At 43.0% G+C, this 13,339-nt stretch overlaps 1 protein-coding gene across 5 annotated transcripts in view; it reads right to left on the bottom strand.

Annotated features, from left to right (window-relative positions):
* ITPRID1 (ITPR interacting domain containing 1) overlaps window positions 1-13,339 on the bottom strand; it is a 219,089-nt gene that overhangs the window by 80,027 nt on the left and 125,723 nt on the right. For all 5 annotated transcript variants that reach the window (XM_033930566.1, XM_033930567.1, XM_033930570.1 and 2 more), the window contains one exon: window positions 5,130-5,707. In XM_033930566.1, the coding sequence (XP_033786457.1) occupies window positions 5,130-5,707 (578 nt within the window). The remainder of the gene's footprint in view (window positions 1-5,129; window positions 5,708-13,339) is intronic.

Raw genomic sequence — 13,339 nt, 5'->3', positions numbered from 1 at the left:
ATTTACTACTGTTTTTGTACCACTGGTATTATGGCTGGGTAAGTTTTCTAGAAAGATTAATTATATACATTTTTGTCAGAAACTGTCAGTGCAGAAAAGGCATTTAGTCAGAGAAAGGAGGATACAAATTAAGCTGGGAAAAGGGTACTATAGGAAGTACCTTTAAAAAATCGCTCTCAAATAGCAAATCAAAGCAGAATTTTAATATCTTGATTGTTTTGTTTTTTTTCATCAGGAGTTTTTAATCTGTATTTATTGGTTGAACCCTGAAGTCAGAAGCCCTAGTTATACAGCGCAAGCCAAAAGACAGAGAAGAATGCAGGTATTTTTCCTTCTACAGAGATGAAAATCCCAATGACAAAGGCAGGCATGACACAGTGGTAGTATGGGGGAAGGGGAACAGGGGAGTGGGTGGAACTGGGGGTCGCAGGGATGACTGAAGCTACAAAAAAACAAAAAGGAGCTATGAGCTGTTTGTGCGGCTGATGTGGCTGATGACCCATGAAAGAGAAGAAGGACATTTGGATAATGGGTTCCAAATAAGGGAACCAATGAAATGAGAAGTGACAGAGAAAATCAGAACAAAATAGAGAAAAGGATGGTTGTCACCCTCATTTGTTTCTGAAACATGAGATGAAGCATAGCAGCTGCATGCCACATGAAATAAAGAACATGCAGCGACATTATAAATCCATTTAAACTCACTTTGTGATGTTTCAGTAGTGAATTATGTTGGTTTTGCATTTATAATTAGGCAACCGAACAGATGCGAGGCCTTAAAAGTTATGTTTCCATTAAAATAACTTATGCTGCCCAGCAATTGTTCATTATGGTTGCTAGATGCTTTTACTTAGTTTGCTCCAGTAAAATGCACTTGAGGCAAATGAAGCCAGAAAAATGTTCAGTGTGTTGCAAAACTCACTAAAGTGTAGCATTGTCTGATAACATAAGGATCTGTCCCACAACTGAATTTTTAAGCCGTACTAAGTCATCTAAGCCCGGGTTCTATAAATGGCACCTTAAGTTAGGCACTGATAGACGCTCTACTGGCGCCTAACTTAAGTTGAAGACGCCATTAAAAAATGAAAGAAAGAGCTTTTAAAAGAAAAAGGTAGGCGCCTACCAGCATCAAAAAAAACGGAACCGGACTCGCACCAGAAGTGCATAAGTGCATAAATATTTCAAATATATTGTAACATCAAATCTCTAGTAGCCACCTATATATTTTAAGTTTGAGATTTTTCACACTATGTTCCTCAGAATGCCACACTGTATAATCGTGTGGTAGCCGTCCTCAAAGTTCCTATGAGGACAGCTACCACACGATTATACAGTGTGGCATTCTGAGGAACATAGTGTGAAAAATCTCAAACTTAAAATATATAGGTGGCTACTAGAGGTTTGATGTTACAATAATGCCAGAAGTGGCATTAGGCATCATAAAGTGCCTTGATAGGCACTTTATGATGCTTAATACCACCAGAAAGTAGGCCTTAAAAAACCTGGCCTACATTTCCGGCACCTACATTACAAGTGGCCGCAACTCTGTAACTGACGTCGGTATATGATTCCCCAAAAACAACATTTTGGGAAAAATGTCTAACTTGAGGGTGAATCCAAAACAGTTCTCAAAAATATATATAATAAGATTACCCAACATTAACTTTCATAGTTGCTCAGCTATGAATACCTGGATTTCCCCGGACATGTCCTCCTTTTGAGGACACGTCTGAGGGTACGGATGGCTTTTCAAAATCCGGCACTTTGACCGGGTTTTGAGAAGTTTCCCTCCACATCGCATCGGGCAGGAGGGCATCCGCACATGCGCGAATGTCCTGCCCGATGAGAGGGGGGCGGACCTGGGGCATAATTGGGAGTGGGTTTGGGAGCAGGACTGGGGCATGATGGGGTGGAGATGGGTGTAGGGGTCCGGATTTACCAAACGGAAAATCTGGTAGCCCTACGAGTGCTCAAAATCATATGGTAGAGAAACCACAACCAGGGACAAGCTCTTAAATGTGGCACCCTTTTAAATGGTGTTTGTTATTTAAATTAGGCACTGGTAGGGTGCCATTTCTAGACGTTCCCCCTAAGCACCTAACTTCTAGGAAGCCTGGACCTAGGATGAGCATGGGCAGGTCAGGGGCCATAGGGTACAGGTTATAGGAGACAGATTCAAAGTTATCTAAGGAAATACTGGAAGGGTGGCAGATGTGTGGAATGGCCTTTCAGTGGAGATGATAGAAACAAAAACTATCTGAAGTCAAGAAAGTGTGGGATAAATTAGAACGGAGTTAGGGACTGTGATCTGTGTTTACATAATGGTAATTGGCGCCATTTTCTGAAAAGAAATCAGTGAATTTAGCTGCCCATAAATGATCACGACCCCTGAAGAAGCCGAAGGATCGGCGAAACGGGTCCCGTTGGGCAAAGACAGCGCTATAAGATAAGTGCTGTCTTAAATCCAAAAATTGTTAATTAAAAAAAAAAAAAATTGTTAGAATTTACACCAGATCACTTTATAGTTTGATTTATGTGGAGGATTTTGTGCACTAAAACTTGCACTTCATATAAGAGCAGAACCCGGTGAATGATATCTCCTAACCTGTTTAAGCTGTTTAAAAGCCTTCGTTTATGAATAACAGCACAGGTATCTAAGGGTACTGCTACAAGTTACTATTTACACTCTATGTTCACAAGTCTCATCCTGGTTGCCTTAAATTAAAGTTTATAACATAAATCAATTTACAAAATAATGGCATAAAAATACAAGAAATGCAAATAAAGGGCTCCTTTTATAAAGCCATGGTACCGGCTGCTTTTGGGATAATCGCCCTGATGCCCTTTGGGATTTAATGGGCATCATAGCATTTGCTGCATGGCAGCCAATACCTCAGCTTTGTAAATGGGGGGAGGGGGAGGGTGTAAGGGAGGCAATTCTATAACTGGATATCTCAAGAAAGGAGCGCAAATGCTGAGTACTGATTATCAAGATGCCATTATAGAATGCTGGTTTAAATTGTCATTGAAATGTCTAGATTTAGGTGCATATAGAAATTATACACATCTAAATCACTTCTTAGTAGCCAAGGACCATCAGAGGTGAGATCTTCCAATGAGAACAGTTGATTTGCTGCCTCACCACAACTCCTTCATCAGTCCAATATCTCAATCTCCAATAACTGTTGTATTTATATTCATATCCACTTGCATAAGCCATTTATTAATAATTTAATTTTCTTCAGATTGTACTGTGACTCAATCATATTTAAACTTTAAAGAGAGCTATACACTTATCTATGAGTTAATACTGTACATGGAGTTTTGGTCCATTTATGGTGATTCCCAGACAACTTAAGGCTCCTTTTATTAAGCAGCGCTAGTGGGGTTAATGCGAGCGACTTTTCATCAAGCACTAACCCCCGCGCTGGCCTGCTCAAGAGGAGGCGGTAGCGGCTAGCGCGGCCGGCGGTTTAGTGTGCGGTATTACACGTGTTAAACCACTAGCGCGCCTTTGTAAAAGGAGCCCCTTAGTCTGGCTTCTTGGTTTGCAAATTTCTTTCATGAATATTCATTGTGGATACAAATGATATAAAGACATGAAACCAAAAAATAAAGTTGTAAATATCATGAAGATCTGCTAACGGGAGGAAATATAAACTCTTACCCCCCCCTCCACCTTTACAAATCCGCATTAGTGTTTTTAGCACTGGTCGTGGCAGTAACAGCTCTGATAATGAAGAGTCCTAATTGAACTCATCCAACCTATGCTGGGTGTAGGCTGCTATATCCACAAAATATCAGAAGAGACCAATTGGGACCCCTGAGGAAGATCTTTTTGGTCTTCTTCGTTGACTCAAGTTGTGTATGTACTTCACTTTTTCTAAAATTGTGAACACCTTTCTTCTCATATCAATAAAGCCAACCTCACTAACATCGGACTCCACGGTTTACTTTGTTTTAAAGAATAGTGCGCAACAAGACGCACACGTAAATTTTAATAAGTGCCATTGGAACAATTTCTTAAATTACATGAAGAAGGAAAACCATGACTTTGAAAAGGAATTTCAATTAATCACACTATGACCCTCTTCTATCAAACTGTGATAGCAGTTTTTAGCGCAGGGAGTCACGCTGAATGGCCTGCACTGCTCCCGATGCTGATTGAGTTCCTATGAGTATTGGGAGCAGCGCGGGCCATTCAGCGTGGCTCCCCATGCTAAAAACTTCTATCGCAGTTTGATAGAAGAGGGCCTATATATTGTTGGACTTAGATCAATGGATTTTTTTATATGTTTACTATAGAGTATTATGGAATATAGAAGGTATTGTTGAAAGATATCTGTATCTTTTTTTCTTTTAAATATCCATATCCTGTATCCTTTTTGGGTGTATATATGATAAATATGCAATAAAAAAATTTTAATGAGTGCCAATTGACTTTAATAATTGGTTGTTAGCATCCAATTGATAGTTAAGGGCTCATTACTCAATGAATTTGCATGCACATCTTAGGTGAATGCACAAATTTAAATCTGAGTGCTATATATAGAATATGGGGAAAATTGAATATATTTTTCTGACAAAAAAATTGATTTAAAACTAAACTAAACTAAACCTTAGGTTTGTATACTGCACCATCTCCACAGTCGTAGAGCTCGGCACGGTTTACAGGAATTGGGATAAGAAAGGAACTCCAAGGAAAGGATGAAGATCGGAGGAAAGAAGAATGTTTAGAGGACTAGGATATCAAAGGAGGAGGGAGTGTTACATTTTTGAGAATAGCCAGGTTTTCAGATGTTTATGGAAAAGTTGGAGAGAACACAGGTTCCGAAGAGGAGAGGTGAGGTTGTTCCAGAGCTCGGTGAATCTGAAGGGGAGGGAAGTCCCTAGCTTTCCTGGATGGGAAATGCCTTTTAATGAGGGGAAAGATAATTTCAATTTTTGGGTAGGTCTGGTGGTATTACGATTTGAGGAGTTCCAAAAAAGTGGAATAAAGGGAGGAAGGATTTAAAGAACATTAAAAGGTTCTTGGGCCACTTAAAAAATGCAAAATTTTAATAAAGAAGATAATTTGGATTTGATTTACAACTGCAAAACATTTATATTGTATAAGCCAGGGATCTTACCTCTTCCATTTCAAATGAATCTGGAGCCTGGCCTTCTATGCCAGAAGCCTTTCTTAGTGTTTTTTCCAAAAGTAGTCCAGATTTTTTCCACACTCTCTCTCTGATTGGTATCTCTGATTGAAAAGTAAGGTGACCTTGTTTTCCAGGCATATGCAAAATATCTCGAAGATTTTTTACTGGCTGTGATGACTTCAGTGTATTGTCTACAGATGGCAACTGGTCCTCCCCTAAAAGTGGCCCAGTCCTGTTTGCAGAGAAGTGTTCCCTTGATTCCCCAAATAATTTACAGCAGTTAGTGGTAAAAGAGTTTGGGGATTGTTCCTCATATTGCTGGAAAAGTTCTGGAACTTGACTGTCCTGGGTATTTGGTTGACATGTTATGCTCTGCCTAGAGGCTTTTCTAAGAAGCTGGCATATTCTTCTCCATCTCTCTCGTATCCTCTTTGCTTTTTGGTAATTCTCCACTGTGTTCTCCTCTGTCTTTGTTCCTAGTTTGTTCTGGGCAGCATTAACATTATTCAATAACGATGAGAAGACACTTGTAACTTGATCCAGGATCTCTAGTTGTCGGAATCGCCCTTAATTAGAGAAAAAAAATATGCTTTTAAAAAAGTCTACGCTAATTTTAATCATAGTGAAACTTGTCTAGCATATAGCATAGTAAATGAAGGCATGCTACATCCAGTCTTCCCAAAAAGGCAGCAGAGCCACATAATTATTATTATGGTTGCAGCATAGTCACATTCATTATCAATGTAGACTAAACCAACAAGCCAACAGTGTCGCTAGCTAATAACATTTTTCTTGTTAATTTCAATCTTAAGATAAGTTCCCTTCCATTGAAATACATAGTACTAGTGTTCCCTCTAAGCTGAGTGGAGTCATCCAAGTTCATTCCTGCCAGTAGGGGCAGGGTCGGATTAATGAATAGGCCCAGTAGGCACGTGCCTAGGGCTCACAACTGTGAGGGGGGCCCGCTGAAGGAGGATGACTCACCTTGCCATTTTTTTAAACAGAAACACCCCCCCCCCACATCAATGGCAATGGCCCCCTCCCAGCATCAACGGTAATGGGCCCCCCATTGACATCAACACCGCTGGCTCTGTTACAGGAAGATCCTAAGATGACTAGGTCTGCTGGTACATCCTCCTTCGACATCACTTACTTGCTCCAGAAGAAATGACATCAGAGGGGGATGGACCAGCAGAAGCAGTTATCGTGGGACCTTCCTGAAACAGATCTGGCCACGTTGCCTTTGATGCAGTGGGGGGCCCATTGCCGTTAGCTGTTCTAATTCTCCTTTCAGGCTGCCTTCTGCAAAGGAGCTCAGAAGGTAGAGCCGGCAGCTGCAATGTTTGGAGGGGAAGAGAGAAAGGAGCATGGAAGTGTGTTAGAGGGAGAGAAAGGGGGCATAGTGACATGGAAGGGTGGTGGGAAGGATGGAATGGAAGGGTGGTGGGAAGGATGGAATGGAAGGGTGGTGGAGGGAGAGAAAGGAGGCAGGGTGGTATGGAAGGATTTTGAGAAGGATGGTATGTAAGGGTGGTGGAAGAAGAGAAAGGGAACAGGGTGATATGGAAGGGTTGTGAGAAAAATGGTATGGAAGGGTGGTGGGGCAGTGTGGTATGGAAGGGTGGTGGAGGGAAAGAAAGGAGGCAGGGTGGTATGGAAGGATGGTATGGAAGGGTGGTGGAAGAAGAGAAAGGGAACAGGATGATATGGAAGGGTTGTGAAAAGAATGGTATGGAAGGGTGGTGGGGCAGCGTGGTATGGAATTGGGTTGGAGGGAAAGAAAGAGGGCAGATGTTAATGGAATTGGTGTGCAGGGAAAGGGGAGAGAGACATAAGGGGGAAGATACTGGATGCAATTAGGTTGGAGGGAAAGAAATGGGGCAGATGCTGATGGAAGTGGGGGGAAGGGAGTGGAGAGAGTGAAATGCCAGATCATGGGGGTGTAGGAAAGAGAAGGAGAAGAGAGGAGATATATGCCAGACCATTGGAGGAGGGAAGGAAAAAGATGGATGCCACACCAATGGGGGGGAGAGATGGAAGGGTGAGGCAGACAATTTCTGGAAGTGGCATTGAAAGAGAACAGATGCCATATGGAAGAGGTAGAGAAAGGGCAGACAGTGGATGGCAGGAAGAGAATGATGAGAAGATGAAGAAAGCATAAACCAAACAAAGGTAGCAACAAAATTTCTATTTGTTTTATTTATTTATTTTTGCTTTAGGATAAGGTATTATTGTAGCTGTGTTGATAATCGTTTTTTAATAAAAAATGGAAATAAGATGATACTCTTTATTGAACTAATTTTAATACATTTTTTACTAATTCAGAGACCCTAACTCTTTTCCTCAGGTCAGGACAGGGATACTATAACAGCAGAACGAGATTTTAACCTCTGAAAACTAAGTAAGAAATGTATTAGTCCAATAAAATGATGGGCACTAAATTTTCTTCCCGCCATGCCCCATGCCTCCTACCCATATGCAAAATATAAATTGGGGGGCTTCTCAAAGCCCTGCCAGCTGAAGAGCTCTTCCTCTAGGAAGGAAGGGGAGTTTTGTTCAGAGATATTTGGTGTCAGGTCAAAAGCGCGCTGGGACAAAGGCGCGAGCAGACTGTTTTTAGGGGCTACGATGGGGGGTGTGGGGGGGAACCCCCCACTTTACTTTATATAGATCGCGCTGCATTGTGGGGACATTGTGGGGAGTTTGGGTGGTTGTAACCCCCCACATTTTAGTGAAAACTTAACTTTTTCCCTGTTTTCTTCGGCGCGCGCCTCCGCCTTGCGCACAGTTGTCGGCGCGCGCCTTTGTCTTCCGCGTTACTGTCTATGAACCGAGATATTTAGAGGTTGCATAGAAGAAAAACTATACACTGGCACTGGTATGGTAATCTTTGTTGTTTTGAATTTTAAAATAAAAGCAATAAAGTGAAAATAATGAAGTAAATAAGAAAATAGGTAAATACATGGGGCGGGGCATGGGGCAGGACATGGTGGGGTGGGGGTGGGGTAGGGTGGGGGCAGAGGGCCCAGTATACTTGTGTGCCTAGGGGCCCTCGACACATTAATCCTTCCTTGAGTAGGGGGGCACTTCAATATCTGTTTTCAATCACTAGGAACAGGCGAGTTCTCTGGAGTCCTGTAGAACTTTCCCATCCCTCGCTATTGATAATGTGATTTTGAAATAGCATCCCCCTCCCCCCCTGGCACTAATTTAGGTAGAGGATTCCTGCACAGCTTTCAAGAACATTGAACAGCATTCACATTCCTAACAAACAAAATTAATATGATAATGCATAAAATATTAATTTATACAAGTTTGAATGGAAAACAATTATTATGTTGTAGAAACTATAGAATTCCTATGAGCGTCGGAGGTTTTACTGCAGTGACCCACGATAACAAACCTTAATACAGCATGATAAAAGGGGACCCATGTACATTACCTTCATGATGTTTATATTTAGTTCACATTTGTTCAAGGTAGCTCAAGGTGTATAACATTTCAGCACATTAGATATTTTTCTGCCCCCATAGGATCAAACTATTTTAAAAGCTATAGAAAGCTAGGGGTGGAATAGGTATTGCCACTGAGCTATATATCAGAAGCATCTTTATGTGCAAATAGTTGCATTGAACACATCATACAGATATTTCAAGAACATAAGAAGAGCCTTACTGGGTCAGACCAATGATCCATCAAGCCCTGTAGCATATTCTCACGGTGGCCAATCCAAGTCCCTAGTACCTGGCCAAAACCCAAAGTGCAACAACATTACATGCTACCAATCCAGGGCAAGAAGTGGTTTCCCCCATGTCTTTCTCAATAACAGACTATGGACTTTTCCTCCAGGAGACTGTCCAAACCTATCTTAAAACCAACTACGCTATCCGCTCTTACCACAACCTCTGGCAACATGGTTTGGACAGGCCCTGGGTGAGACAAAAACCTATTTGTGCCTTCCCCAATTTACCAAGGAAAGGCATGTATATGTGGTGGGTTGGGGGGGGGGGAATCCCCATCAAGTTTTACACCAGCTTGGAATCATGCACAGGTTCTAGCATGGCCTTTATACAAGGGATTAAGGGAACCATTCTTCTTAATCCCCTATTTTTATATATCCAAAATGAGATTACTTAGGGGGGAAGTTTTCAAGATGCAGTAAAATGTGATTTTTTTTTTTTTTTTTTTTTTACCACACCTTGGAATCCTGTGGTAAAAGAAAAAATGTTGCTTGCAAGCCGCTTCACAAGCAGCAGCGTTCCAGAAGCATGAGAGCATCAAGCTACAAATCTGCTGCCCGGAGTTCTGTTACCGTAATTTGTGGGCCATAATGTGACTTGTGGTGTGTACCCTCACAGCCTGATAATTTTCCGCCTATATTGGCAACATTTACACATGTAGGTTTCTAAAATGAAGCAGATACATGTGGAAGTGGCGTCACCTGCATGTGTAAGTAGCAAAATTGCTGTTTCCAAGTGGAAGTACTGACACTTTCATGTGAAAGCTGCTGGGATCATAATATTAATTTTATCTGGATCTGTTTCTAAAATAGTGGATCCTGCTGTACATGCTAGCAAATACATGTGCACTCCTGCAGGTGTTTTAGAAATACCAAATTAACCCCTCCCCCCTTTTACAAAACCATTGCGCGCTTTTTATCGCAGGCCTTGGCGGTAACAGCTCCGATGCTCATAGGAATTCTATGAGTGTCGGAGCTGTTATCGCCGCGGCCAGAGCTAAAAACCATGCTATGGTTTTGTAAAAGGGGAGGGGGGGAGTAAGTGGGGATGCAACTGTACATATCAACCGGAGATGATGACAAAAAAAGGGGATTTATCGTAGTGATCAAAAAACAGTCTAAGTTGTAATAAACAGTTCACTCAGACACACAGTCTATAAGTGTGTACGTTTCCATCCCCACTTATTTTGCTTCTTGATTATTTTCCATAGGGGTTTCTGTTTCCTTGTTGTTGGTTTGCTGTTTTAGAAATACCACCAGAAACAAGTATAGTCTGACCTGGGCATCTCTATTCTAATCTTTCTGTGTAAAACTGGGCTTATAGGCCCTGACTCTCCAAAAGTGCGTCCCGATTTTAGGCAGCTGTAGGCGTCCTACAGCTGTCTAATCAGCCAATCGGGATGTACGTTTTTTAAAAAAAATGACCCCCAGGCAGGCCGCCTATATTGAAGGCGAGGCCCGCAAGACACCTAGGCCCTGATTCTGTATAGGACGCCCAAGAGAGGCGTCCTATTCAGAATCGGTCTAAACTAAACCCCGATTCTGTAAACCGGCGTCCATGTTACAGACGCGGGTTAGAGAATCGGGTTAGATTAGACACGGCCCGCTACACTTATCGCGGCAAGGGATCTCTCTGCCGCAATAAGTATAGCGGGCCGTGGCCCCCTGACCGATCGCTGGCAGGAGGGTGCCCAAACCCTCCTGCCAGAAGATGCACCCCCCCGACACTACCGACCCCCCCCGACACTACTGACCGCCCCCCCCCGACAATATCGATCATTGGCAGGAGGGTGCCCAATCCCTCCTGCCCGAAGACGCACCCCACCCCCGATACTACCGACCGCCCCCCCCAACAATATCGATCGTTGGCAGGAGGGTGCCCAATCCCTCCTGCCCGAAGACGCATCCCCCCCCCGGCGCTAACAACCCCCAAACCTCCACTCCACCAAACCTGTTCTTACAGCGAGATGGGTCTTGCACGTCCAGCCGGCAGGCAAGCCTCGTCGAAATGAGGCAGGCCCGCCCCTTCCCGGCCCATCCCGCCGAAGCCTAAGGCCTGATTGGCCCAGGCTCTAGAAGTCTGGACCAATCAGGCCTTAGGCATAGCGGATCCGCCCATCCCCACTTAATCTAAGGCCTGATTGCCCCTGATCAGATTCCCCCCTCCCAATAAGAGATCTTCCTCAACCAGACATCTTCCTAATCTCTTGGCACCTACTAAGCATCCTCCTGTTACTCCTACCCAATCAGTCTTGATTCACAATGGCGCCCCTGTGATAGTCTTATTCTTCTTGGATAAAAGGCATTCAAATCACTTGGCAGGAACACTGACTAGACTAGTCCAGGATTTAAAAATATATTATAGATTTCAAAGAGAGCTTTAGTCTCTGACCAGGTGGAGGACTGTCACTGAATATACTGTACAGTATAAAGAAACACGAGAAGGGGCTGAAATGCATGTGGGAAGGGGGAAGCCTAGGTAATAACAAATAAAGGCTCATGTCATTGTAGCCCCAATAGAAAACTGTCATGACTGAGCCTAAAACTCAGAGATTAAGGAAACTACAGAAGCCAAAAAAAACCCCCAAAACAATAAAAAAGTTTTCCTGAAGTTCCTACAGTTTACAGATGCATTTTAACTAAGAACTTGTTTCTGCAACTTTTTGCTTCAAATGTCTTGGTGGCCTTTTTGGCTGATTATTTACTTAACTCAATTAAAAGCGAAAGGTGCATTGGCCTCCATGGGCACATTTAAACTGCAGTTTTAATGATAACACTAAAGATGCAGAAGCTTGGGAAAGGTTGCCTCAGCTTGTCCTTAAAGTAATTAAGTTGTATAAATCATTGACTTTACAGGGAGACATTATTCCAAATCGTAACAACTGATGAGGGAATACATGTTAACCTATTCTGCTCAAGGAGCTATTAAAGAATATTAGAGAATTTCTCAATTACCAAGTTGTGTTTTTATACACTGTTATGATGGGATGTGTTAGCCAATCACTGGCATAGCCCAGTTAAAAGCTCAGAACTACAATCATCTTGCAGATGGGCAGATGGTGGGGAGAGGGGGAGGGTTTAGGGGTGCAGGTGTTACATATATTAAATTAAGATTGGATTTAAGCTGCCTTGGAGAATTGGCAGACAGACTGCACTAGGACTCCACAGGTTGCAAGAGATAGATCTATGAGGGAAGCACTGCCAAGACACGAGTATTAGGCACCCAAGGAGAATTTTAGTCTTGCAGAACTTCCCCCTGCCCCTCCAAAACTTTTTGAACATAAATCATGGGCCACCCCTTTGACATTTTGATAATTAAACTCCACAGTCACGATGACTGCACCACTCCATCCTCCCAGAGCCATCCAACAAACAGACAGACTTGCACCAGGGTGAAAGGACATTTTGAAATCTGGCCACCCTTAAAAGTAAGCATGGTTCAAAGGAAAGGTTTAATTGTGGAATGGGATGATTTATCTCAGTCATTTCATCACAGGACATTTCATTATGACAGTGATGAATCATCCTCTCTACAATGGCCGCAATGAACCACGATGAATCATGCCTCTCCTTTTCCCTCCTCTGCCAGTGCCTCTCCTCCTTAGACCAATGCCTCTCCTCTTCTCCGCCCCTCCCCCCAGTACTTCTCCATCTCCCCTGCTGATGCCTCTCCTCTCTCTCCCCCCCCCCCCCCCGCTGGTGCCTCTCCTTCTCCCCTCCTGCCGATGCCTCTCCTCCTCTCCGCCCCTCCTCTGGTGCTGCTCCTTTTCCTCATTCTCCCTTCCAGTGCCTCTCCTCCTCTCTGCTCCCCCCCCCCACCACATACTTCTTGAAAAGTTTGCAAGCGCAAGCAGTATCTTCTACCTCCTACTCGGCCAGTCTTGGCTACCTTCTGATATCACTTCCTAGTTGCAGGTTGAGGATGTGATGTCAGAGAGGAGCCAAGGCTGGAGGTAGTAGATGTTGCTTGTGCTAGCAAACTTTTCAAGAGGTATGTGGGGCGAGGGGCGCTCCTACTTTTCGGAGTTGGGGGATGCAGGGGGTGCTCCTACTTTGGAGGGGTATGGGTGGCAAACCCCCCTCCCATGAAGTCAGGTGCTGCCGTGGATGATTCATCATGGCTGAAATCGGCCTTGATGAAATCGGCCTTGATGAATTGGCCACAATGAATTGTCTGTGATGAATTTTTCTTGACCCCCATACTTGTACCTATCCTCTTAGACATGGCATAAATCCAAGTAAAAAATCTTTGCATAATCTTTACTCCACAGCATATTTTTGAAATTTATTTATATTCGGTACTTTTAAAGATTAATGTTATTTATTGTATATAGAGAGGGTTACAGATTCAGATCATGTATCTGTAACCCATGTGTTTGCAACAACAACAAAAAACAGAACCAAATACATATATTTACAGTATACATTTTTTTAAAATACATATCATATTGGCTAAAAT

The sequence above is a fragment of the Geotrypetes seraphini genome, chromosome 2, assembly GCF_902459505.1.
Source record: "Geotrypetes seraphini chromosome 2, aGeoSer1.1, whole genome shotgun sequence".
In the NCBI taxonomy this organism is placed as follows: Eukaryota; Metazoa; Chordata; class Amphibia; order Gymnophiona; family Dermophiidae; genus Geotrypetes; species Geotrypetes seraphini.
This window is presented reverse-complemented; position numbering and strand designations above follow the sequence as displayed.